The 27,284-nt window shown below is 41.8% G+C and overlaps 2 protein-coding genes across 13 annotated transcripts in view; one reads left to right on the forward strand and one right to left on the reverse strand.

The window, feature by feature from the left end:
• The window catches only part of STARD9 (StAR related lipid transfer domain containing 9), a 113,550-nt gene extending 105,884 nt beyond the window's left edge, over positions 1-7,666 (forward strand). Inside the window, exons 25-34 of the mRNA XM_087746326.1 lie at positions 253-450; positions 1,247-1,430; positions 2,764-2,910; positions 3,561-3,666; positions 4,279-4,421; positions 5,058-5,122; positions 5,211-5,416; positions 5,830-5,909; positions 6,295-6,453; positions 7,531-7,666. Coding sequence (XP_087602452.1) covers positions 253-450; positions 1,247-1,430; positions 2,764-2,910; positions 3,561-3,666; positions 4,279-4,421; positions 5,058-5,122; positions 5,211-5,416; positions 5,830-5,909; positions 6,295-6,453; positions 7,531-7,632 — 1,390 coding nt within the window. The 3' untranslated portion in view covers positions 7,633-7,666. The remainder of the gene's footprint in view (positions 1-252; positions 451-1,246; positions 1,431-2,763; positions 2,911-3,560; positions 3,667-4,278; positions 4,422-5,057; positions 5,123-5,210; positions 5,417-5,829; positions 5,910-6,294; positions 6,454-7,530) is intronic.
• The window catches only part of CDAN1 (codanin 1), a 37,743-nt gene continuing 17,992 nt past the window's right edge, over positions 7,534-27,284 (reverse strand). The window contains exons 14-32 of one of the 12 annotated variants that reach the window (XR_015701959.1): positions 27,040-27,206; positions 26,365-26,446; positions 25,585-25,674; positions 24,323-24,377; positions 23,183-23,316; positions 22,363-22,466; positions 20,693-20,842; positions 20,175-20,238; positions 19,605-19,683; positions 18,458-18,615; positions 16,785-16,892; positions 16,344-16,407; positions 14,907-15,109; positions 14,068-14,175; positions 13,213-13,315; positions 11,063-11,156; positions 9,317-9,515; positions 8,694-8,784; positions 7,534-7,664 (exon numbers count right to left, since the gene is read on the reverse strand). Coding sequence is in view for 4 of the 12 variants with exons in the window: in XM_087746330.1 (XP_087602456.1) it covers positions 13,190-13,315; positions 14,068-14,175; positions 14,907-15,109; positions 16,344-16,407; positions 16,785-16,892; positions 18,458-18,615; positions 19,605-19,683; positions 20,175-20,238; positions 20,693-20,842; positions 22,363-22,466; positions 23,183-23,316; positions 24,323-24,377; positions 25,585-25,674; positions 26,365-26,446; positions 27,040-27,206 (1,692 nt within the window). In the remaining 8 variants the exon portion in view is untranslated. Of the gene's footprint in view, positions 7,665-8,648; positions 8,785-9,316; positions 9,516-9,696; positions 9,832-10,426; positions 10,926-11,062; positions 11,157-11,518; positions 12,062-12,117; positions 13,316-14,067; positions 14,176-14,906; positions 15,110-16,343; positions 16,408-16,784; positions 16,893-18,457; positions 18,616-19,604; positions 19,684-20,174; positions 20,239-20,692; positions 20,843-22,362; positions 22,467-23,182; positions 23,317-24,322; positions 24,378-25,584; positions 25,675-26,364; positions 26,447-27,039; positions 27,207-27,284 lie in introns of those variants that run through there. The other 11 variants (XR_015701958.1, XR_015701961.1, XR_015701960.1 and 8 more) reach the window with 11 other exon arrangements.

Below are 27,284 nucleotides of genomic sequence, written 5' to 3' on the forward strand. Positions count from 1 at the left end.
CCTCTCAGCCATTACAAGCAGTAATCGAGATCCTCTTACGCATTTCCTACTGTTATAAAAGCAGTGGAGTTTTAGAATTTCTGCATCACCTGTCAGCATGTGGCCAAGGGGGTATTTGCAAGGGGAGTGTATGGTATTCGATTCCTATAAATTTTACATTACAAAGCTACCTAGTATTGAAGTGTTTTAAAAAAGCAGAAAACGTAACTTTGCAGGGTGTGTTTTGTCGCTCTAATCATGTTTCCCTGACAGACACATGAGGACTATTGAAACTCTGAGGAAGGAAAGAGAAAAAAGGCTGCAAAGATACCAAAGAAGCCGAAGTCTGAGTCCTCAAAAGCATTTGAGTCTGTTGCAGACGCTGGATGCAAGTCAGAGGGATCTGGATCTCCCCAGCAGACGCCGAGAATATCTGCAACGACTGAGAAGAGATGTGGTGGAAAATACCAGGTAAGGCATCAGAAAGCTCTCTTTTGGTCTGATGTCCATTAACAGCGTTCACAACGGGCGCACATTAATGGCTCTTACTGACATCTGAGACTTCTGTGGCAGAATTCTTCTCAATGCAGAAGTGTTAAACTTTGGGATAGAAAGTGCTTTCAGGAAAAACGTGTGCCTGATTTTAGAAAACACTCATTAAAATCTTCCGTCTCGTTTATTTCAGTCCCTAACAAGTGCCTAATTTATTTTACATGTATGATGTATGGGGACAGCCAAGTATTCAGTGTTGAATCATTATAGACCCATCTGTCTTCTTACTCCTTCACTAACTCAAAAGCCACATGAAATAGTTAAGTTTCATGTTAAATATCAAAAAAAGTTCTGCAACACTTCACCAGTTAGAATTTGAGTTTCTCATCCCCCACCATATCCCCTAAATGACTTTTGCTTCCTTTGCGGTAGGTCAGGAGACAGTTATTTTTCCAACACAGTTATTTTGCGTGTGATATGCCAAAGCGGTAACCTTAGATCATATGGAGAGCTGACTTAGAAACCAGCGATTGTGCTGGTTTCTAATCTCAGTGGTAAGCCGGACTTGCAATCTGAATAATTTTCCAAGGTTAATGTCCATGCAGCCTTTAGTGAGCAAAGAGAAGCTTTTTGGAGGCTAATCTGGTGGGTTTTAATTGCTTTCCTGGCAAATTTTCCTGTTCCATGTTGAAAGATGATTTTCTCATGGTATTTTGTCAGGTGACCCGATTTCCAGTAATTATGTGTGTTTTCCCCCACTTACCTGTCCTTACAGAGTTCAAGAATCAAAACGAAGAAGCATTCAGCATCCTTCAGACATTGAACTGTTGCTCCGAGACTACCAGAGGGCACGAGAGGAAACCAAAACTGAAATTGCACGAGCTAGGGACAAACTTCGGGAGAGAGCTGAGCAAGAAAAAAGGCGTATACGGGAACAAATATTTTCTCAGTTACAGAAGGTGAGCATTACAGAGGAAACCATTATGCATTATTCACATCAATGAATTCTTTTAAAAGAAACTTTTCCATGGCTAAGTAATTCTCCCGTTTGATACACACCAGCATAGAAAAAACAAAGAATTAAATGCAAATTTGTGCTTAAAAAAAATCTCAGTAATACCGAACTGATACTGTTCATGCTTCTGAACTGCATCTTCCTGAAGCCACATTTTATGTACAAGAAACTCCTAATGTTTTCTCATGGAATCGAGCTTACACAGCCATCCTGTGGGGCATCTGCCCAGTCTGTGGAAGAGTTTTGCTAAGGTAAACCGAGTTTATTTCAGTATGTACTTAAACACAAAGGCCTTTTTTCTGTTTCTCTTTTTAGATTGTCTTCTGTGTATTTGTCCTGTACTTTTTTTTCTTCTGCACTTGTTACCCATCTTGCACAGTCCAAGTGTGTGCTTTTTTCTCCCAGATGCAAGGACAATACCTCGCTAGGATGTGTCTGTTCTGCCCAGTTTCTGACTATACTTTCAGGCAGTGACCTTTTGTCACTGCCCGACAGCACAGCTTCAATTGTGGCTGCAGACCTCCTCTCCTCATACGCGCGTATGTGCTGCGAAATGTGGTGAACACGCATCTCATTGCTCTGCACCCTTTAAGGCACCTCAAATTCAGGCATCTCCACTGGATGACTGGATCTTAGCACTTCTGCTGCCGTATTTTTCTTGTGAAATGTAGACATACTTCACCTGAGTTGGAAAACGAAACTTAAACTGCCCTTGAAAGTATAAATAATCTTGAAGGTCTCAGTATTTTCTTATTATGTAATTTTTATTTCATCTTCTTATGTAATTTTTATTTCATCTTCATTGAGTAGTTGCATTGGTTAAAGTAAAATCTTCAGTCTTTAACAACTACATTTGACCAGCGGGTTAAGTCAGGGGCTACTCAAGAAGTAGGCAAAGAGCAACAAATGGGACAGAAAAGAGATCTTTTTCTGAACTTCTTTTTCCCCTTAAAAACAACTTAGCATTGGTTTGATAGCCTGGACTCTCGTATGTGAAGAATAACAACAGCAGAAGGTGCCTTTTCCCAGACTGCCAGGTTTCACAGGGTGGTTTGCTCTATGGGTTATATAATCTTAAGTCTTTCAAACGAGCCTCCTTATTCAGTACTTTCTGTACGGCAACAGCTTTTGTCCTGTCAACACTCCTTGAAAGAAACTGGACTTCGTTAATTATTCCTCTGTCATCTTTCAGTGCTGTTACCATTGATTTGACTAGCTGTTGTGCAAGGTCAGCTTTGTGTAGTTTTTTGTTTGTAATACTGTGATACCTATTACAGGAAGAAGCAAGGCTGAAGACTCTTGCGAGTACAAGCACTTTATGTACAGACTCCAGCCTCAGCCTCTCCTCTGGCCCAACGTCTGGTTACAATAGCAGTAATACTGCTACGTACACTGCAAGTAACCTCAGCAGCCAGGAAGGGCAGGTGAGAGACAACTGGCCTGGGAGACGGCTGTCTCCTGTTGCTTCAGTAATAACAGAGACATCACGTAGGACCAGAAGCCTTTTTTGAGATGGTTCGTATTCTGTCACAGCTATCAAGCAGGACATGTTTGTGTCACCAGTACACAGAGGGTGACACGGGGTGGAAGGAGCATTACCATGTAATTGCAAAGGACAGCGACACTTTTATTTTTCCGAGTGGTTTGTTTGGTTTTTTTAAACTCATAGGTAAAAAGCAGATAGTGTTACTATTGTCAGTAATGCCACTATCTGTCAAATGTTTTAGAAACAAGCAGCCTTTTCTTGTGATAAACCAGAATCTGATATTCTCAAGTATGCCTCCCTCAATGACGCATACATTGACTTAGAGTTTTTGTGTGTGAACATGAACTGTCCTGAAGTTACTTTTTGGAGTATGCACCTGTGCTGGCTCCTCACACTTGGTTTGCTAAATTTCCTGAGTCAAGCTATCATTTCATAACCAGGGGAAAGGCAAAGGAGTTACCTTATGATAAAGAGAAGCTTCCAACCTTGTAAGGCGGAGTTGCTACAAATATTCCACTTGCTATGTAACCAAATTTATTTTTCCCAGTTCACACCAAAAGCTCCCACTTCTACCCTTTCTTAAATCAGGTTTCTTCTGGAAATGCTGTGCTTTCAAGAGATACCCGAGGTCGTTCAGCTGTTAGAAATAGTCAGCTTTATGTGTTAGAGCAACTACAGAAGGATTCAACATTTGGTAAGTAAAATATATGTCTGCTTGTGTTTGATTGTATCCCAAAGCCTAATGAGATTTGTCGTTTACACAAATCAAAATCTGATTTGTAGGTATTTTGAGGATGGTCCCTACCATTACATGACTTCCAAAAAATACTGTCAACCAGTAGCCAGAGCATGCTTAGAATTTCTTGAAAAAGTAAACAGTGGTTTGGTCCTTCTGAAGTTGGTCTTTTGATGCAGTAACATCAAAGTACAGTGTTCTGGGGGGATATGAGGATAATGCTTTGAAGGAACCAAGGAAGCATGGGGAGGGCTAAAGCTGCAACGAGTATCGGATTGTACATGCAAGTTCTTATTTTTACCCTCAAGACTGATGTTGCCTGTTCTTCTTTAGGTTATTTTACTAGCTTATATGCGGTAATCACCGGTAAACTTGAGTAATGCAAGGTGTAACTGCAGTGTAATTACCAATACACGGATTGTCTAGACAAGGGATGTTCTAAGTCCTACATCAGGATCCGGTGGATTGGGTGCTCTAATGGAGGGTTTAAGTTCCTACAACTGCAGAATAGTGGTGGGTTTCCTTTTTATTTTTTTTTTTATTCCCCTATGGCTTTTTTGTTTTCTGCAGAAGCCAGCAGAATTCAGCCACCCCTTCCTTCTAGTAGCATCAGTTGTAGGTTCACTCACGGATTAACTGTTTCCGTCAGCTCCTCTTCGACAAAAGGATACCAAGATTTATCCAAACATATCTTGGCTAATGCTACCACCGAGGTAAGTAAATAAGCAGAGTTTTCACTAATTCCTATCCCTCCTACTGGAAGTTGCAGCAAAAATGGGTGGGACAAGCCTTGCTGTTCTGCACTGCCAACAGTTACCTCTGTCCGTTAGAGAGACACACAGTTGTAAATGGTGGGGGAAAGGGAGCCGGGCTGCAGCAGTGGGGTTCAGAAGAGACGGTTGCGTGTTAGCTGAAATGTTTGAGTGAAGCTGGTGAAACTGCTGAACTCCTCTAGCGTCCAAGAATTCCTACAGCGCAGATTTTACATATCTGTGTATGACAAGATGCGAATGTGTAGTTAGAAGGAAAGCCTACCAACTTCGTATTTCAGATCAGGTAGAATCACTTCAACATCATTTGGAGATACATGCTCCCCCCATCTCCCGTTTTCTTATAATAGTTTAGGTTACTATACAGGCCTAGGCTTGCATATATTCTCTGCTGAAGGAGAATATATGACAGGCAAGTCAGTCTGGCTGTTAATACTCCCTAAGGATTACTAGCACTGTAAAACTATTTGTGGTAAAGCCACCTTAGTAGTAAGATAGTGCAGCGGCATGTAAAAGCTGAACACAATTTATAGTTTATACAACTTTCTCTTACCTGCCCATTTGCCGTTGTTTTCCAAGGTAATGGCAGCATGCTCTCATAACCTGAGGAATCTCTACACATGCCAAGCAGCGGCTGGTTGGAAGTAAGTTTATGGCAGGTCTTTATAATGGGAAGCCTTTCTATGAACTTGGCCCTCTTGTGTGCAAATACCTTTCATTTGCCTTTGGCAGATATCAATGTACAGAAAAAGAGGTGCTGATTTACTACAAAGTCTTTCCTTCAGCAACAAGGCACGGGTTTCTGGGAGCAGGAGTGATAGAAAGACCTCTTCCCTATGTGTGGGGCCTAGTGAGAGATCCTGGCAAAAGGCATCTGTACGACAGAACTATCAACACAGCTCGAATACACAAGAAGGTAACCAGCCACATTCAGCTGGGTGAGTATCACCACAAACGACTGGCCGCCATTACCATTATGTACTTTTCTCAGCCAGGAAGAAATTTGGAGGCATCTTATTTCATTTCTTCAGGGTCGAATGAACAGTTTCATTATTTAATATGGGAACTTCAGTTTTGCAAGACTTTTCCAAAGTAAGGATTAATATTAAACACATCTGACTGCAGACGTACAGCTAGAGACAGTGGTTTGAAAGTAAAAATAAATCTTAAGGGGCTTGAAAAAGCATCTTAATGACACATTATAGCGTCTTAACTAGAGCTCAGCTCTTAGGCAACAAGAAGTCAAAATAAAATATGCCTGTGCATTTATGGGGTGGGGGGGAAATTGTGACAAGTTAATGTTGTCAAAGTCTAACTCCCCTTTTTTTGTTTTTGGGTGTTTTTTTCACAGTATATTTAGTGACTGATACCTCCCTATGTTACCTAAAGCAACCCCGGGATTTCTGCTGCATTACTGTAGAAGCCAAAGAGGTAAAGTGAACATTCTCTCTGAAGCAGAGAGGAGTCATTGGTCTGAAGGCGTGGTTCGGGGACAAGGGAAGCGACAGTGTAATAGGAAGAAAAGCCATGCTGATATGACACAAGTGAATTATGTATAAAACCCTCTTGTGAATGACACTCGTCAACCAAGCCCCATTAGGCAGTAACACGAGTGTTACAGTGTGTTCTAGTTACAAACACGCAAGATTATGACAAAAAAATTATTTAATAAATAACATGAGAAATATTATTTCTTATTAAAAGAACTCTTTTAAGTAAGGAATATGAGAAATACACCTCATGGCAAACAAAGAGAACATTACTATATGCATAAAGGTTTTTTCAAATTGTCATCTTTACACTTTGTCACATGCAGGAGAACTTGTCTGTCTTGGCTATTCAGTCTGTCCATGATGCATCCATGCCTCACCCTTGTAAAGAAGTGGTGAGAGGGGAGATTTTGCCAAGTGCTTGGATACTGGAACCTGATGTAGTGAATGGAAGAGATATCACCAGAGTGATTTACATGGCACAGGTAAGATTTGGCTGTATGTCCAACTGTGAATGCAAAAAGCTGCTACATATCAGAACACTTAAGAGCTGGTAAGTAACAAAAAATATAATCCTCATGCTACGCTCCATGAAGTTTATGAAGTGACCATAAAAGTCAGCTCCACTTCACACTGTTTTCTAGCATGATGTACAGCAATGCAGAGAGAATCTTATTAAGATTGTGCTTAAGCCCACGATGCCAAGTTTTTACAGCGTCTCAAGCTGCTCCCTTGGATACCAAGACTCTTCTGTGAAGGTTTATTAACAATTGTAGTAGATGTTGTGTCCTCACGCAGTGAGCCAGTATGGAGAGCCTTGCTTGCATTTTCATCTTGCTGTGGACACAGGAATTCCACCTCAGGTTACGCTATTTTCAAATGGAAATACTTGTTGTTAACTTTTTCTAACTGAAGTCATTAATTCTTCACACTTAATAGATACAAAAGAGAAGTCAAGATTAGGATTCCAGTTAAAAATAAGAAAATCCTGCCATCCATTTATTACAGACTCATCTGAAAAGCAGGCTCCCTTTGAGACAGTGGTACCAAGTACTTAAAAATGTCCAGAAGAGAATACCATAATGTGTATAATTTATTTTAAAGAGCTCAGCTAAATGGCATTAGTCCTTTAAACTTATCTATATAAAAGATATTTTTAAGATACAATTTAAGAAATATTCTCTTTAAATTATAGTAATTGGTATATGCATTTTACAATGGGTATGTGTAAAATTTTATATGCATTTTATATTGCACTGTAGTATATACGTATACATTTTCAGTAACACTGTTTCAAACTAGCAATATTTAGTCTAAGCTCAAACTCAAAAGCAGTGTGGGTCATACCTGCCGAAAGTAACATCAAACAGCAAAGCTTTGAAAGTCTATGGAGTTTTGGGAAGGAAAAGATACAAACCACACAGTAATGATAGCATTTGGCTGTAAACTACTTTTGTGCTCAACATATCCTTGCAACATCAGAGCTATTCCAGGCTGGAGAAGTGTTTTGTTAAAAAACAGGTACAAACCCCAACATGCGGCCTTTCTTCTAATTCCTGCAGGTGGATCTTGGTGCCCCGGCTATCCCCGCAAGGCTCCTGAGTTCCATTGCTAAGCGACAGCCTCTGGTGATTGCTCGACTGGCACACTTCCTTGCTAGTTAGTGTTCGGTGCAAAACCGGACACTTAGCAGCCGCTGAAAGTTCACAAAGAGACACAAGCATCTGTAAGGGTCATGTAAAATGCTGGCTCGTAAGACGGTCACAATCAAGCCTCACTTGAGGAGCCTCACTGCTACCGCTGGACTATATAAAAGCATAGTTAGAAAAAAAGGATCATTTGTTTTAGCCAACGCTGCTCAGAAGAAACCCAGCAAGTTTTATGGGGAACCTGTCCCGGAGATAGCTGTGGAAAACCTCCACGGAACAGCAGGGAGGTGCACTGTCTCTATAAAGAGCAGAGGAAGAGACTTTGCTTTGCAACAGCCAGCATCTTACATGCGGAAGTGTATTAGTTAATTTCTGTTTCCAAGGCGCTTCAAAGATCAACCTTCTTTCTTTAAGAAAGTTTAGGCAGCAGTGAGAAAAAGGCAGTGGAAGCAATGAAATGCACTACAAACTGGAAACAGTACATGCTTTTACAAGCTCTTGAGTAGAGCTGCAAAGCCACTTTCTAATGTTGATATAAGCATCAAATGCAGAATTGCTAGCAGTGTAGATAAATCATTTAACTTAGCTAGCTGGCTATACTTGCCCTTGAGAAGGGAAGTTAAAACAGCACGATATCCACTAGTCATCCTACACCCTGGATAGGTTTTTCTCATGTAATTGGCTGACTAGTCACAGCCAGTATAAGGTATTTCAGGTTGCCACTACACTATGCAGCATCAGTGGAAACCACCACACCTCAGGACACAGTTTTACTGCACTGCAGAATTAGGTGCTTTGAAATAAAGAAACCAAACTGACAGTTGTAAACAGTGACACTTCGTCATTAATAGGGAGTAGTAGTACTGAGTAATCAGCTTGTTTCTAGAATTTAAACCCTGCAAGTAAGAGTAGCTCCAGCATTTTTCCACAATGGCTTTTTCCATCAGCCCTTCCACACTTTTACCCGAACGCACTAAGAGTTGAAAATCGAGCCTGGTCAGAGTCTTACTGCACTTTGCTCATACCGTGACCAGCTGTCTCACTGCAGTGAACGCAGACTCTGCCCGTTCAGTTACCTCATGGTATTTCTGTTGAACTTAGTCCAACAATCCTGCTGTCAGGCTTTACGTGTTTGTTCAACACACTCCTTAGTTTGGTCACACATTCCTAAAATTAAACAAAAACACAACCAACTCAAATATCTGAATAACTTCATTTGGTTCTTCAGCACAAGGGTAAAGAATCACTTTAGATATCTAAGCAATAAAAGCTGCTATGATATGCTTTCTTTAGCTCAAAAAAAGCCCACATTGTTCAAGAAGCTGTTGCACTTTGAATTTGTCAAGTGAGAGATAGGTAGTCAAGCATCCACCTTACCAGAGTCAGCGTCCGCTACCTTAACACAGTTACTTTCAGTAAAAAATGCATTTTCCCAGCATACAGTGAAGTTAGCTGCACTTTCCACCTTTGAGTTCAAGAGCCAAGATCTACTTTTACTCTATCTATCTTTGCACAGGTGTAATTTTGGCCCTCAGCTTCTATGTTACATCCCGTTATTAATAAATTAAGTTTTAAAAGAAAAGATAATAGCTATTTTAAATTGATATTTAAGAAAATAGCAGTTTTGAGACATACCAGCCCAAGGCTTTTTCCCCCCCCTTAAACTATACCAGGTAGGAAAACAAAACTTTTCACTTACAAGTTTGCTTTGTTTTATCTTCAGATGGTCATGGTTACAATCCCAATACCAATATATTACGGTTCTCTTTTGGTGAGGCTCAGCCTTTTCTTAAAAGCCTGCCAAACTGAGTCATGGCATGGTTCGCTTCTTCAAGTGTCGTGCATCTTCCATAGCCCCGCAAGGAAAAAGGGCCAACCCATCACAAAGTTTTTTGCAACTGAGCGAAAAGACAAATTTCCAGATTTGCAACCCGTCATACAGTCCCCCCCGCTTTTGGTGGAAACTGAGAAAGGAAAAGCGAACAAGGCAGTACATGAAAGCCCCAGAAAAAACGAGCAGGAACAGCAGCTCTGTCCCCAGTGCTGCTTCCATGGATTTCCAGAGGAGGTAGGGGAGGTCTTCATACAATGCACTAAAGAGTTGCTCAGTGCTTTGCTTTTTTTCCCTTTTATTTTGGACACGGCACTAGTGATAAAGCAGTTTTTGTAGGAAAAACATCTAGGGGGACTCCTGTTGATCAACGATGCCAGTGCCTACGAAGGATAATGTCTTATTGTACAGTGCATCAGATGTTTATTTTTATATATACATAAGATTTTTTTCTATGTTTACAAATTAAGTTATTTATATATGCTTGTTTTGAAGCGGTTTTATATGCTATCAAAGCTAAGTTTTATTTTTATCGGTATTGAATTAATATAACTTTTTTTTTTTAATACAATCTTCAATTGATACTAAAAAGCCTATTTATATGAACGTTTTCTTTTGCAAATATAACATTTTATGGTACCTGTTAATGTACGGCATTGGTTTGTTTGGAAGGAAGAAATAAAAACCCAGCAGACAGATACCTAATTTGTTAATCTACAACGGGCAAACCCCAACTTCCTGTGAGTTACTGCTGAGCAGTAGATGATCAAACCAATCGTATTGTACCACCTACTGTTGCATCTCTGCTCTTAATCAAGATTGCTATTTTCATATCCACAATAAATGGTATTTTCTACACAAGAATACATGCCCCACGTTATTTTGCTTTAGCTAAGATACCCATCTATGGAACTATGCTGCATGGAGAAATAACGTCAAGGCTAGCTTGGGATAAAAGATGTAAGGCTCCTACTTAACCTGCTGAGGAAGGTGCATGGAATATGAATTTGTGGCACAGGAGTCAAGAAGCCAGTCACTGCTTAAATTTGGTTTCTGTGACGCGGTGCCTTGTCCAAGGAAAGGTTTGGTTTGGTTTGAAATGAGGCACTGGCTGAAGCTTCTTCCCGAGTCCAGTTACACAGCTCCTCTGACCTGAACATCCAGAAGGAAGTTAATATAATGCTGGTTTTCCTCATTTTCCTTTGAGAGCTGCGAGTTTGCAGCAGGAAGGACTGACAGAAGGTAAGGCCACACGCTCTGACCTAGCTTGCTGTGAGCTCTCTTCTCCCTCCTGCTCTCCTCCGTCCAGCACCACTCGCACTACAGCTGGAGGCAGCGCACAGGGAACAGGAACGCTTGAAGCACTCACACGAGAGGAGTCTACCAGCCCAGCAGGACCGCAGAGAGTCACGCACCCTCACGAGTGGTCCCACTGCTGGCTATGCCGAGGCAGAAACCAGCATGCTATACAATTTTTCTAAGGTTTAGTGACAAAAAGTCAGGTGTCTGGCTTTACAGAGCAGCCAAGGCTGGGTAGCATGGGATGCCCAGGAACCAGAGTAACTGCAGTAAGACATAAGAGCATGGAAAGAGAGGTGCGGGTTTGTTTCTTACCTGCTGGTTCCCACTGAAGAACTGCCTGCCTTCTGCCCCACAGGCCACAGCTGTGCTCTCTGGACGTAGTATACTGCTCCCGGGGCTTGGTCACCTTTTAAATAAAAATTTCCAAGCACGTTGTATTAGGGAAGGATAATTCAGGTCTGTTGAGTTCATAAAACAGCTGTGGCCATGGCATCTATGCAAACAGTTCTACAATACCCAAAGAAAGTCAGTTCCAGAGCTCAGAGCACCTTTTTTTACCATTGTGGATTCCAGCTTCTTCCCCCTTCCACCACCTCCGCCCCCTTATGTAACAAAATAAGGTTCTATTTCACGATAAGCAAAGCAGCAGCAGGCCGGACAGGAGATAGTACTGTACTTTCTCTGCCCCATGCTTTGTGGCAAGGCACCTTTTCTGTACTTTGCCCCAGTACAAAGAGGTTATGTATCAACAGCTTGAACACAAACCAGGACATTTTATCATGTTTATTATGACAAACAACAACTTCAAATGAGATCTGCAGCAGAGTGTCACATCATAGCCTCAGGGAACAGGCATGGTATGATACGGTGTACTTGCTCTTTCAATCCGTATTACCATGCCCTTGCTGCGTACACGGCACGCCAACTGCTACGACCCTCTGGTTCAGTCACGTCAGAAAACCCCTACAGCGAGGCATGCAGATGGAACATGCCGGATCTTTCAATACAGTGCTTAGTAACCAAGTCAAGAACAATCTCAGTACAGTTCAGACACTGATGTGCCTCTATGGTTTCTCTCTCTGTATCACATTGTATATTTTAACAGAAGCCACCGTTCTACCTAATTAGTCCTGTTTCTGTTTTTTCTTAAATCACCAACTCCAAGATGTTACCTTTTCTCACCTGATACAAGGAAGAGGTAAGTTCATTAGCAAGCTAAAAAAGCCCCGGGTTTCACTTTGTCCAGATGCTGTTCTTTCTTACATAACACAGTATTTGCTTTCTGGAAAAACCCGCACAAATAGGACACTCCTAGACAAAAGGAAATGATATCCTCACTGCTAGGGGCCGGGGGGGGGGGGGGCGGGGGGAATCCCATGAGACAGCTAATGACACCTAATCATAGTCTGCTACCCACCAGCAGTCCCTACCCCAAACCCCAGTTTAAGGAAATACTTGGGGTGGTGAATGGGAGGTCACACCCGTGGTGATGAGAAAACTCCCACTGTCCTCCACGAGAAGGATTCCTTTCAAACCCAGCTCTCCAGAGGAGGTCATGGTGCTTTGTCACTACTTTTTTTGTCTGTTCTTCCAGGCGGTAGTGTTCTTGCTGCAGCACATCCTGTCTGCTAAAACCCAAACTCAAGGCAAGAAGGACCCTAAAAAACAGTGAATAGCAGCCAGATGCCATTTATGTTCACATACTATAAAAGTGTCTTAAAAAATACTGTCATCTGTCCTCAGTAAAAAATATAAACAGGTATTTTCTCCCTTATTTCTGTTAAAAACCCTAGGAAATTGCAAGTTCTGTTTCCAACAAGAGATGGAAAAAACACTTAAGCATTTACATCCTTTAAGAATAATGCCATCAATGTCTGGTGTATATATTTAATATGGTTTAACTTTTAAAATGAGTCTTAAAAAAATTAAAACCAAACCTTCAAAATTGGTCTTACAATGAAAAATAAATATAGGCTCATCTCCGTGTCATACAGGTTCACCTTTTCCCTCCCCTGACAGTACAGCCTTTGTTAAAAGACAGCATGAGAAATCACATTAAGGTAAGAGAAGAGACAGCCACCAGGAAACCACCTCTCAGACCACAAAGTAACTTGTCGCCTTGAATCGATTCCTGGGTTTGGTCACAGCCTGTTGCTGCGCAAATACAAAAAGCGTCTGAGTCTAAAAAACGGCTGCTCTGAGCCACGATCAAGGTGCTTAAAGGACTTTTGACTTGGAGATCCACTTGCTGATGTAAATCCTTCAGCATAGTCACCGCGGCAAAATGTCCATTAACAGAAAGACCAGTGCAGGTTTTGCACAAAGTGACCTCTTATCTGCAGTATGCTCCCAGCAAAGAGCTCACAATGCATTCAGAAACACGAAAAATTACATTTGCATCTTCATTAGTAATTTTTGTCCACAGCGAGTCCACCTCCACTAACTTTGTGCTGTCACGGTACCTAGAGGTTGCCTGGTCAGCTCATAAGGGTTAGTCCTGGGCTCTTCTATACGATGTTCTGATACAAATACTCTGGACAGCATTTCCAGTTCTTTTAAGAAATCCTGTAACAAACAGACACAAACCAGAGAACCCTTATTAACCAAATGTCAACAAAGAGGCTTACTTAATTTTTCTAGTAAAGAACTTTACAAGGTGAAATACGTTGTTGATGGTTTTCCAGTGCAGAAACCTAGACAAGCTACAACATTGATTGTAAGGATGAATGCCTGGAGGTCGACATGTTCGGTCTCCCCTCTAACCCCCACACCCTTCTCAGAAAAGATCGCTACCAGTGTAAATGGTTAAACGTCTCCAACATGCAAGCGCTCACCAGCCTTGAAATACTGTCCACTTTTTAGCAGGGGACTGGGGTGGTTTCCTACATTTTGACTTGGGCTAGAATAGCTGACTCCTCGCACATTCTGGTGGTAGGAGGCAGAGAGGTTTAAATGCAAGTCTGGTCAGTTAGGACCCTTCCCAACACGTCATTCCCAGCTGGAGCACGGCAAACACATTCAGGCTAGAACTGAGAGCTGGTAACTGAGCAGATGGTCTCCAAACTGGTTTACCATTTTCTGGGAAATGTTTCCACTGCATGGGAAATCCTGGGATTCACACAAGTACAGATTTCAGCCAAACACTAGTAACAGTAACAAGCTTGTTGGACGTCAGTCCTTCCGCTGCATTAAGCGGGAACTATCGATAGGGAAGGTTATGGGCTTCATCTACACGAAATAGAACTACAAGGATTTACTGTTTATGTAGCTTTATTTTTTTTATTTCACTTATTGCTCACACACATCTAATTACTTACTGAGGGCCAAGGGTGCTCTTCAAGGCTATGCAAGCAACTCTCTATTTCACTAGTTCTCATTAGTTCATGTTCTACGAGACCATGAAGCACGAAAAGAAACAAATCCCACTGCAAAAGAGAAAAAAATATCAGCAACTTGAAGAAATGGATTTTGTGTTCGTTTCTTTATCCCTATACAACTCATGTTTTTCTTCTTGGATCAGAATGCGGAGAGAAGGAGCGAAAGGAGAAAGCCAGGTGTGCAAATGAAGGACACCAAAGAGCAACATCCAAAATGAGTGAACAAAATTCCTTTAGTTCATACATTGTATCCTACCATAAAGTCTCAAAATTTCTAATCCTCAGCTTCCAAACACACCAAGCATTTAATTCCTGTGTGTTCAAGAACAGCTTGAAACATTCTTTTCTTACCTTCCGAAATAAGCTGGCTTTAACCTGCAACTAAATAGGGTTCATAGTCGGGGATCTTGTAAGATAACACCAATATGCATGCAAAAATGAAAGCTGATACAAGACACACAAATGCAACCTATTACAAAATCACGTGTGTTCAGTCCTCTCAATCTCCCAAGCCAGATGGGCCATTTTGCCATTTGTTCCTAAATTAAACTGTGCCTTCCTGACACAGCCCCCCAGAGAGGTATCCAACACTGACGAGTAGGATGTAGTCCCCTTTTTCTCTACCCCTGCAGAAACAACGCCAGCTAACAGCAAAGCAAATCCTGCTGGCCTCCTTCACGCAAGCAATCAGTTCACACTGCGGGCAGGCAGAACTCCTACATGAGTACATGAGACCAGAGTGGATAACTGGCAGCTCCAGAGACGGGAATAAGCTTTACCTCTCGGTGCTTAACTTCTGCAAGATAACCGATGTTCTTCTTGCTGAAGATCAGCTGCACAGGAACAGGTGTCCCGAAGTCCTCCTTCCAGACAGAAAGCAGCAGTTTTAGAAGGCCATAGGTGGGATTGTTCTTTACACGCAGCCTCTCAGAGCTCTTCTCTGGGGACTTGATCCTGAGACTCAGAGGAACGCGATCTGAAACTGTAAGAACAGGAAGAAAGGAGAATCCTCTATAGCTGCATTATTTTCCTTTTACAGTCATCATCTTGGTCCAACAGCACAATTTGCATAGCTGGTATCTAAACAACCACAGAAGTAAAAACACTTCGTAACTGTAAACCAGTGAACCTAAGAGGACTGGAGTTTAGAAACAGGCAAAATTATGAGCTTTGAAACTGTACAAACAAATATTACATAGGAAGAGATTTATACTACTCAGATGAAGAATACCATTCGGTTGGAATATAGCCCCAAGTCTTGAAAGACAACTGATTAAATAAAAGTTAGCCTAATGTTTAATAAAAGAGGACCTAGGTGTTACTCCAAAGAAGAGGAGAGTAACACAGTACAACAACATTTAAATCCATAAACAGATTAAATAGTTGTTTATAGTTTTGACTATAGGCAAAGTTGCATAGCTTCATACAAGTGAAAGCAAAGCTGAACAGTGTTTAACTGCAGCTAAACACACACAGAGAGAAGATACCAGATCTTCCTTGGTACAGTCGAATGGAATGGGGCAGATTTACACTGCTGCCCTCCACAATGAAATTTCACAATATTCAGAACTGAACAGCTTTCTGAAAGAATAAGCCATGTACAAAACATCTGAAGAAGGTTCTAAAACCAGGAGATTAGAAGGTTGCCCAGGGAGAAAACACCTGCATCCAGATCACTAGCTCCTGCTGAGAAAAACATTGTATTTAACACATTAGAGCGGGGGGGGGGGGGGGAACAACCCACAACCAAAAACACTCACAGAAGTCACAATACACAGGAAACAAGTCACTTTCATTCTCTCCAAAAAGAGCCATAAAAATATAATTTCAGGGAACAGGCCCTTACTTTTAGGGAAAAAAAAAAAAAAAAACAACTCAGCTGCAACTTTTCACAGGCAGAAATACTGCAAATTGTATCACATATTTTAATGAAGGCATCAATAAATTAAAAAAAAATGGAGATGCGAATAGAACACCAGATCTGAAGGATGGTTAGTCACAGTATAATGCTGTTTTGCAGAAGGTGGAATGGAGTAAGACAGAAAGTTGACAGAAAATTGTCACCCAAATTGACAGAAAAAAAATCTGCAGACTCAATGACACCAAAGAGAACCAAACATCCATGAGCTCTAAATAGTGAAGTCTCTGACCCCAAGCATTTAAGAGAACTGTAATAACAGATTTCAGTCTTAAATAGCTTATCATGACTGACTTACCCAGCAAAGAAGCCAACTCAACTGTGCACTTTGCCAGCTGCTGTTCTGATGTGGGACACATGAACTGGAAAACACACAAAAAAAGTTGTATCTTTGTCCCCATACTGCAGACTGGACAAAACAGGGCTTCGCAAGGGATAAAAATATCAGAGAAGAGCAGGCAATATACAGCAAGAAGCACAGAGCTGGAATCAGAAGACCATTAAAGACTGAAAGACAAGAAAACATCTATATGAAAAGGGGATCCACAAAGGCTAATTTTAAGTAACAAGCAGATCTAACACAGTATTAAAAAAATGCAGTGCAACTTTGTCACATCTGAGCTCAGACAAGAAACATTCAACTGAACTCAACTGTGAGGCAAGGCAAGCTAACAAGTTTACAGGTACGAAGACAGCTCAAAGCGGTCCCAGGGTTTTTCGGTGGGTTTTTTACTTCTACCTTTCTGCATCGAAGCGTCTGACTCAATCTTCCTAGCAAGCACTCCAGCCAGACATAGTCAATCACTTCATCCTCATCCCGTGGGCCCACAGCAACACAGAGCACATCCTTGACGAAAAAGACAGCAGTAATTCACCTATTAGTGTCCTGCACCTCTACAAACAGATCTTTGGACCTATGACAGAGCAGTTCATAGATAGTCCTCAGGTCCTCATAAAATAAAAAAAAAATTAAGCTAGTATCCTCCTCATTTCGTAAGATAGATTAAAGCTGAATTTTTCACAACCTTACCTAGGTCTGATTTTCTACCATAGTTCTCACTAATATTATGAAGTCAAAGTCCATGAGGGCAACCTGTTCATCGTTCTTAAAAGTAACAGCTCTGAAAGCTCTCAATAAATCTGGTAGCGCAGCCAGCAAGTTCAGGGTAGAAGTGCTACAGAAATCCAGAGTCCTCTTATATTGTCAAGGTAGCTTCAGTGTCAATAAAAGCTGAGTATGAAGAGCACTAATAGGGTTATGGCATGGAAACTGGTTTAGCGAATTTTACGCATGGTAGCACTTTCCAACGCCAGCGATTTACCACCCAGTATCAGAAACCCGGGCTGAAAATCAAAAGAATAAAAAAATATTTTAAAAGCTGTATCTCAAGATGTCATAGAAAAATACCTTCAAAAAGCAACACTTTACAGAAAAAGCCCCTGGTTTTCTCACATACCTTACCCTCCTCTTTTTATTTTATCTCAAGCAAGAAAGCATTAAAGGATGTGTACTTATTCTTATACAATTGCTGGGAATGAGATGACAGTGAGATCCAGTATTACTGCTCAAACAGACAAGAAGCAGCAAAAAAAAATAGGCAGAATACATCATGGTAAAAAAGTGATGTTTTTAGAATATTTCTTTTCCTCATGGGTTACTCACACAGGTTATATAACTGCATGATTTTAACAAGAACAGCGACCTTTTAAAAACCTGGGAGAAAAGACCAAAATGTCATTTGAACCAGCTTGAACAGAAAATTGCTTGGATCTAAGGCTGAAATTAAGTCCATATCATCACCTTCTTTTTAAGATATTTTGATTCTCCCTAATTATAGCTGAATGAAGGTGCAGATGCAGACTGGCAAAAAATCTTTCAATACATTCGTACAGATTCACCTGACACTTAATTCACTGTAGAATTCCTGGTGTATAAGATGGGACAGTCTACCAAGTTATACAGAACTGGAAGGACCAACAGGAAACCCTCACTCTCAACGGAGACCAGGAGACTCTCCATAAAAAGAGTAGGTCTACAAACAAGTAGCTATTTTGATATGCTGACTCTTCAGCATACAGTTGTACACAACGCTCACCACACTATGGTTTCTATGCTACTCATATCAAAAAGGCCACTGCCATGCTACCAGAAATCCTGTATTTGAGACAGTACTCCTGACCAGGGAACTCTGATCTATACACAGACAGCAAGCAGGGGGGTGAAGAAAACATAACACTTTTCCACTGTGCTTCCTAAACACTCCTCACAGCCAGTTCCTTAGAGCCAGTACACCTCCTTTTAAAAAACAGCAACAACAAAAAATGCCCTCTCCCCCCAAACAAAACAAAAAAAAAAACAAGGTGAAAAATAAAAAGGGAGTTAGGGCAAGGCAAGAAGTGAACACTATGTACCTTAATTTCATTGATAATTTGGGAGGGAAATGGAGCGCAGTGCTGACAACCTGGAGGGCAGTCCCTTCTCAGCTCCAGAGCATCCTCGCCAGGCAAGGGAAGTCCTGGGACCTTCAGCATTCTGTTGAAGGTTGCCTTCACTTCTCTTTTGATGAGTGCTACAAAGAACAGGGAACAAATTCTGTCTACTTCAGCTTTTCTCTCCAGTAAGGCAGAGAACTGTTTCTGAACACTACCCTAATCAGCCTCTCATTCCAAGGGCCGTGGCGAATACGGAAAGGACAGTTTACACTTTCAAACCCTTCTCACTCCGAGCTCTCATTATATTTAATGGGCAGAGGCACAGGTGCAGAGAGTGTGTTAACCCACAGCTCTAAAAGGCAGCCACCCACTACCACCAGGTACCACTGGCAACTCACCTCATTTTCATCAAAATATTTCAGTGGGTTTAATGAACACAGTAGCTAAGCCAGGAAGCAATGCCAAAGTAGAAAGCTGAATCAGCGTGATCATACCAGTTCAACCACTGTGCCCACGAAAGCCATATGCTTTCTACCAAAATAAGTTTTGACCAGCATCCAAAACACTAAACTTCTGCTGCTGCAAATGGTGCTGGATATTCCTCCCCAGATTCTTGGCACAACGGGTTTTCAGAGATCCTGAAGACTTGCCAGGGCACCACTACAGAGTAAAAGGACTACAGTTGCCTTCAGCCTGCCGAAAACACACCCAGTCCAAGAGGTGTTTGCCTTACAGAAGATTTCAGAAGCACTCTGCACATGTGGACCATAAGGTGGCTTGAGAGAGCAGCTGCCTGTATCATACGTTTGAATTGCTGAGACAACTTGAGCCTAGATGACATTTTCAGAAGCAGCTTTCCATAGCATTCATTCTCACCATCCTAGAAGCCTCCGTAACTACAAATCACTTACATGGGCCAAGGTTGAAAAATCCCTAAAGAAGGTTCTTGGAGCTAGAAATCATTCCTCTTATTCCTAAACAAGGAGGGACAGAGCAACTGCATGCTTCCCACTAAAAGAAAAATGAGTAGGACCAAGTACCTTATAACACTGGAATAAATTCTATCCCTTGATCTCAGAAAAAAATATACAGGAATGAAGCCCCAGTTCAGGGTAAGAAGACTCACCTGCAATGTTGGCAGAAAGCCAGCCACAGGCTTTCTCAGTAGCCAGTTCCACTGCAATGTCTTCTGCGCTACTTAAAACCTTTACAGGGAGGATAACAAGTGATAGGAGGTTTACTACCAGCCACAGCACTATAGTCAGTGACAAGTCATAAGGAAGTTTAGAGGGAAAAGGCTTAATTTTAGCATGCAACATTTAAACAGAGCACCACCACCTCTGTGGGAACTGCTGCTGACCCATTTTGATTTCCCAAACCTCATGAACCCCATACAAACCCCATCAACTCTTGGGGAAGTTAATGCTAAAACAAAAGCATTATCCTTGCAAGATGAATGCAATTTATATACCATTCTAGTCTCAACAGTTAGCTATTGGCTAGAGTATCACTTTAGCCAGAATATCCAAGGCAGCCTGGCAGAGCTGACTTTCCTTAGCTATTAGTCCTCACATGAGGGCATCAATAGATTCCATTGTCCTAAGCTATTAAGGGATAAGTGAAGCAGCAATGGAAAAATGGTAATGGTCCAGACTTAAAGTCAAGGCCTTTAGTAAGTTTTACTGAAAATACATACTGCTGCAGATGTCTCTTCTGGCAATAACACCCTTACCGCCTCAGGACCTTTCTTTTTGCAAAATCTGCGAGAAAAGAAAGAAAATGTGCCACAGGATTAGTCAAAGTTCTTGGACGACACTGAGAGGTTCATTACCGTAGGAACTTTCACACGCTCTCTTACAGTCAAAACCAGTTGGAAGACTGCAGTGAAATGTCAGACCAAAAGAACAGACAAGGAAAAAGCAATTACAAGCCACCAAGCTGCAATACTCAGTTTTCCAAAGCAGGGAAATACAATAGCTGCAGTGGATGTCTGTTTGGAGCTGGATGCAGAGGGACACACAGCACCTTTATTCCTTCCTACAAATACGGCATTAACTGGCTGGAGGCGCAGCAGACAGTCACCCTAAGAAGAGCAGAGGTCAGGGTTTATAATTACCAGAACCTGAGCATGACAGGCCAAGCCAAATTAGGTTTATAGATTCCACAATAAGAAGAGACGGGAAGGCACAAGTTTAAATAACTTTTCCTCCTTACTCTCTGCCTTTGATGAGTGCCTGGGCCCCTTCCTCATACAGATGAGCGCACACCTCTTCAAGCAGCTTGTCATGATTAGCACCCTCCTCCTTCACTTTATCCTGCAACATGACTTCAGCTCTTTGAACCAACTCTGCTACCAGTGTTGCCCTGTAAAAAAAACCAAGAAAAATCAGACAGACTGAAATCAATACAACAAACAGTGGCACACTAACTGTAACCGGCTGTTCTCTGCAATTTAGGAGGAGGACACCCATCCCTCTCAGGCACAAATGCAATAAACCAGTCTGCTAAAAAAGAATTAATCACACTGTGTTTAGTACTGTACCATCTCCTTGGTCTTTTTGTAAGGGAGAAAGCAGCAATGAAGGTATCAAAATAGTACTAAGACTCAAGAGTCAAAAGCCTTTAGGTTTTAATAGAAACATACATGGTTACAGGTATCTCTTCTGGCTGCAATACCCTTATACTCTCAACGGATAGCGGACAGAAGTTCAAAGGTGTCACAGCAGCCCACTACAACCAGCATTCCTTGTGGGCTGATACTCTTTAATGTCTTCAACAAGTTGGACAACAGGACAGTGAAAACACTCAGCAAGCTCATCAGTGATATGCCGGAGGGCAGGGCTGCCATTCAGAAGGACTGTGACAAGATGAAGAAGTGGGCTGACAATGGGGCGGTGACTGTGCACCTGTACAGGCGGGGGTCTGCTGGCTAGGGAGCAGCTCTGCAGAAAAGGATCTGGGTTCCCAGGAGACAAGCTAAACGAGTTAGCAGTGTCCAAAGAAGGCCAGCCTTATACTGGGCTGACATGAGCAACAACGCAGCCAGTGAGTCAAGGGAAGTTACTGCTTCCCGCACCCCTGTGAGGCTGCATCTGGAGGACTGTGTCCAGCTTTGGGTCCCCAGTACAAGAAAGCCATTGACAATCTGAGTGACTGCAGGAGGAAAAAAAAAAAAATCATCACTAAGATAGCTGGGATGCTGGAGCACACAACCTACAAGGAGACTGGGGGAGCCGGTTTCACTTAGCCTGGAGAATAGAAGGTGACAGGAGAAGGAAGGGTTATAAAGACAGAACAAGACTCTTCCAGGAAGTATGCAGCTAAAGGTTGACAGGCAACATGTACAAGCTGGAACAAGGGAAATTTTGATAGGATACAAGGAAGCATTTTTCAAAAAACCTGGGAAAATTAAGCACTGGAACATGGTACTAAGAAGCTGCTGAATCCACATCCTTAGAGACTTTCACAGCTCAGCTGGAAAAGGTGCTAAGCAACCTGACCTAACTTGAAAGCTGGCCCTGCTTTGAGCAGGAGTTTGGATCAGATGACCTCCAGAGGTCCCTTCTGACCTGAGATTCTCCTATTATTAGCAAGAATGTTCTGAAAGGGACGTAAAGTCTCAAAATGCTGCACTATGTTCATATTCCAAGTGTCCCACAGTCATATAACCCTCCTTTTTGCATCCATTCACAAATTCCCCCTATTATGGCAGTCAGATCTTGCTGGACCCCACTGTCATAGCCTTATATAGCCTTGGTGTCCTGCTATACAGCATACTCTGAGGGAAGTCTTCCTTCCCCTATACACACAATTTTAAAGGATCAACTCTGCCTTATTATTGTAAAGTTACTTCTTAAGTCACAGAACAGATCACCAGCACTTACTTGATGTGTTTAACACAGTTGGATCCCACCCTCTCTGCCACAAATTCAACTGTTCTCCGTAGGGAGGGAGGCTGGTTGTGGAAGAAGGCCTGTTCCAACTCTACCTGTTCAAGAGAAAAGTGCTACAATTGATGAGAGCATTCCACCCAGATCCTCCTCTCCTCAACACAAGAACGGACAGAACTACCATCCGTAATTGTGCTAAAAGGCACACAATTTGCCGGCACTAGAATTTCTGCTACTGTAGCATTCAGCACCCCCGTAAAATATTTGTTCCCTATTTCCTTCTAACCATTTAACCCAAAGCTCATTATCAGGTTTTACGAAACTACAAAAGCAAATGCCCAGTAGAGAGAAGAATGGGAGAGTTCTGACAGCACCTACTAGTAGTGAGTCACCACATAGGGTTTGTTTTTGGAAAGAAAGGATCCTCTCTTTTAATTACAGGCTGGTAATCCTGTAGGCTCCTACACAGTTTGTTCTTTCAGTGGAAAGCGTAGCTACAATCTAACCAAAAGAGAGTATGAGAAATACCAACATTTTGTGTTAAAGAGGAGGCAGACAGAGAAACAGGCTAGTTGTTCCAATTGCAAGAATGTTTACTGAAGTTATCTGGATTTCAACACCCACATGGTATCCCAGCCACGTGACTATAACAGAAGAATGAGGAGTAAGGATACTCAACTGTCAAACACAACGTTCCCCGCTGCCTAGGCCCATTCTTTTCTTTCCCTGGCATTAGGATACCACTGTGTACCCTACCCTCACACAAGCAATTTCTCCTGCCCTGCTTCCACTTGTGACTCCCTAATTTCATTACCTGCAGTTTCCGCTGTGTGACAGAAGCCTTGGGTGCCAAGGACTCTGCAGCCGTTGGAGTGATTTTCCTTATAAAGCCACCATTTTTTGCTCCACTACCAGCCACAAAAGAGGCAAGTAGTTTCCGCAGCTCACCTGTACAGAAAAACGTGCAAAAGCAGTCATCATCCCCACAAGCAAAGGAACAAATCAAAACTCAAGAGAGAGACTTTCGTGTTGTCAGTCCTGTTTCCAGAGCAGACTCCCTTAGCTTCTGTGAAAGCTGAAGTTTCAGAAGGGCAGAGGGGCATCCCACCCATTTAACTGGCAGGGTATAGGAAAGCAGGCAAGGCTCCAAAGATAAAAGAGAAGGCTTCCAAAAAGCTCCCTGGCATACAGGACTCGTTCAGAAGGATCAGGGAGCAGTCATTTCTATGCATCCCTTTTTAGCATGGCAAGTAGGAACTATAAAGTCTACAAGGTCAACAAGGCAAGCAGAGTTACACAAAATTCCAACAGAGAAAATACCAGGGGAAAAGCTTGAAGACATGTTCAACCCCTAGAAGCTTTCATGATGCAGGTTTAACATACAGTTTTCCTAGCAGCTAAGTCCCTAGAAGCAGAGCACCATCCCACCATTTGGGACTCTATTGTCTACAGAGAGTGATTTCACCAACGGCAGTCAGGAAAAAGGTATCTCAAACAACAGCCTGATAAAGCACCAGGGCACAAAAGGATTCTTCCCCTCTGCCTGGCAGCAGAAATATGCTCAAGGATCAAGGCATTCCTCACAGTATAAACACCTCTCCCTATACCCAGGATGGAAGCGTTGTACACTTACTCCTTATAATGCTTCCTTCCAGTTTGTGAAGGATGAGTTCCCCTGTCCCTCTGTATTCAAGCTCTGTAAATCAACTATCCTGTGTAACCTCCCTTCCCCCAGCTTCACCAGATACTATTCACAGCTGCATGAGCTTCTGCAGTACAGCTTTTTATCAAGGTTGACTCATACATAACTGAGATCTGAAGTTGTGAGGAGGGGTAAGAAAGATGATACGAGGACTCACAGTACCAAAGGACAAATATAAATAAAAATAAAAACCATAAATAAATATATACAAATATATTTTATTTATATAGCAAATATAAATAAAATACTCACCAAGATAGGGACAGCAGGTATAAAGTAACTGCTGATCCACCAAGGGTACAGAGTCCTGGTGAGAAAAGGAAGGAAATGCTGAAAGGACACAGCAGGAACGAACGAGTCTTCAGCAAGTCAGAAATACCATATGCATAGTCACAGGCAGGTTTCAGAACTGTCTTTCCATGAAAGCAATAAAAATAACCAAATTCCAATTCCACAGTAAAATTATGAACTTTGCACCCCAAGTGTTCAGTCCAGCCCTGTAACACACAATGAGCTGCTCTACATTTAGTTAGTGTAGCTAACTGCTGCTAGTCAAAGCCCAGCTGAAACCTGATGGTTACAGAAGGGAACCAGGACTGTTGCCACAGCTGCTACTCATAAAAGAGAAATCTATCCATGGAGGAGAATAAACGATGCACATCTGCTATGCATTACACCTCCACAGGTGTCTTCACCCAGACTCACTGGAACACCACACTGTGAAGTAATGTCACCCCGGTATCACACAGCACAGCCAGAGGCATGGGAGGAAAAGCAACTTCAGATCCCATCCACACAGGCAGTGCATACTACACTCATTTGGGAAAAAAAAAAAAAAAAAAGAAAAAAAGTCAGTTGATCTCTGCATCTTCTCTCTGCCACTGAAGAGATAGTGCAAAACAGAACTTTCCACTATATACATATATCTTAGCAAACATACTGCTCATTTTTCAAGGAATACTGTGTATTCTCTTGCACTTCTGGGAGTTATCTGAAACATCACACATGCCATAAACTCACCTCCTTTTCTGTTTGCTCATACTATTTTCAGTTTAATTACCCTTTATCATGCACCTGGAAAACAGGTGACTCCAAGGACAGCAACCTTGCTCTTATAGTCCCATCTTACTTTTTCTGTTGAGTTCACCATTAGTATTACTTATTTCTGCAAAGAGCTACAGTTCTATCAGCTCACCTCATACTGCAATAATCAGTGAGTAGGAAAACAGCATCTGATCCTCCAGCATAACTTTGCACCTATTCTGCAAGCCATTGCAGCAGGCGAGATGGCTACTGCCTGACAAAAGCCCCAGAGCTGTACATACACAGTTTACAATCCAGGATGCAATGCAATTGAGGCACTTGGACAAACCAGGGCATCACATCCACTGGCCTACAGATGCTCAGTGCAGCTGCACTGAAGCCAAGCTCCTGATAAAATCTTAAACTCCTGAGGCCGTTGTAAGTCCACCCTTATCCACAGATTCAGAGGACACGCTGCTGCACTAACTCACCAAAGCCTGAGCAGATGTCACAGTATCCATCATCAATCCCTCCTGCCTGACATCAGTGGTAAAAAACAACTCTTCAGGGACTGATGGAACCTGAAACAGAAACCCTAGGAGTTACAACCCAAACAGTAGTCAGTAACTTAGACCATTCCTGAGAAAGAGGACAGTAAAATCTCACCAACCTCCCACCCACAAAAAAACCCTAACACTAAGGATCGTCTCTGCCCGAAGGAAAACCTTTCCATAAAATTAAAGATTTAGTTTGATCACAATAACATAAGCCACCTTCGTTACCCTCCCCATACAGCATCTTTCACCTTTCCAACAGGTTCCTGCTAACCAGTTACTTTGCTTCCAACTGAAGGCATAAAAGGATTTTAAAAGTTCATCACACAGCATCACTTTATCAGACAAAAAATTCCCCAGTAATTAAAGACTCCCAGCTAGCATTCCATCTTTGTGACAAGAGCTTCCAGTTCTAACAGGAATCAGCTGTCAATCTGCTTACAAGGATGCAGAAGAAGTACAGAATGTGTTTCAGCAGGAATCAGAATTCCCATTGGAAAAAAAAATGTTGCTTCACACAATTCCACTAAAGGAAAATAATTCTCCATTAGAATACAGAGGATTCTTTAAACCCCACGCTACTGTATTAAAAAAACCCAACAAAACAACAAACTACTACTGTTTTGCAGTGTTTTAACTCATGTCAATACTATTTTCTATTGAATTCTGTGCCCTGCTTTTTCTTCAGGGAAGAGTTGCGTGCACACAGAAGACTACCTGAAAAAGCCAACCCAGAACTGCAAGGATCAAAAGCTTGTTCAGGAAACTCATCTCCTTCTCTTCAGAAAGGACCATTAACCTGCCATGTAGCAAAAGCAGCAAGAGAGTGTTAGATTTCAGTAGCCTGATTTTCATTAACCAAAAAAAAAAAATCCTAAACCGCTCATTTTTTTTAATTATACTATTTGTCACCATGTATACATTCCCTACTTGTCTGCCTAAAGAGTGGAAAGCAAGCTCTACTTTTTTGTACGTACGCATCTAAATAACATGCTGTTTTAAGTTTACACTGGAAAAGCCAGTGTTAAATAACTCTCTAGAATGCGCTTCAAATTTTCCTAGAGCATTATTTAGGCATGGGAGACCTTGTAGGTTTAAGGTTCAAATTCAAGGTTTAAAATTCACAGCTGCAGATGTAGAATGAGTAAGTGGGGATTTAAAGAATTTTGTTTACTTAATGAAAAACCACATATTTAAATCAAATATTTATCTGAGTTTAGGATGTGTTCCCTTTGCAGACTTATGTGCTCATGATTTGCACGAAAAAAAAATGTATTTTTATAAGAAACTCAAACTAGGGCCAGCATGCATTCTCAAACACCAGGCACCTCAACTGAGCAAGCAAGCCTTCACAGAAAAGTTCTTAACAGATATCCTTTCCCAGGGTCTTACCTGTATATGTGCAGCAAGAGACAAAATACTTTCCTGTAGTAATCAAGGAAAGGAGCAATATGATCCACAAGGGAAAGGTACTCCACAATCCAAGGAATAGTGAGGATACAACGTTGATCCCGAATAGACTGTCTCAGAAGCTTCAATACATCCAGTACAGGCAGGGTCTTAATGGACAACAGAAGTTAAAGCAGCAGCTTGAAGTTACCTTTTGATACTTAAGGAAAAACTTTATCTGTATCATG

Source organism: Nipponia nippon, unplaced genomic scaffold (assembly GCF_047370975.1).
Source record: "Nipponia nippon isolate SJK-2023a ecotype South Korea unplaced genomic scaffold, ASM4737097v1 scaffold_10, whole genome shotgun sequence".
NCBI lineage: Eukaryota > Metazoa > Chordata > Aves > Pelecaniformes > Threskiornithidae > Nipponia > Nipponia nippon.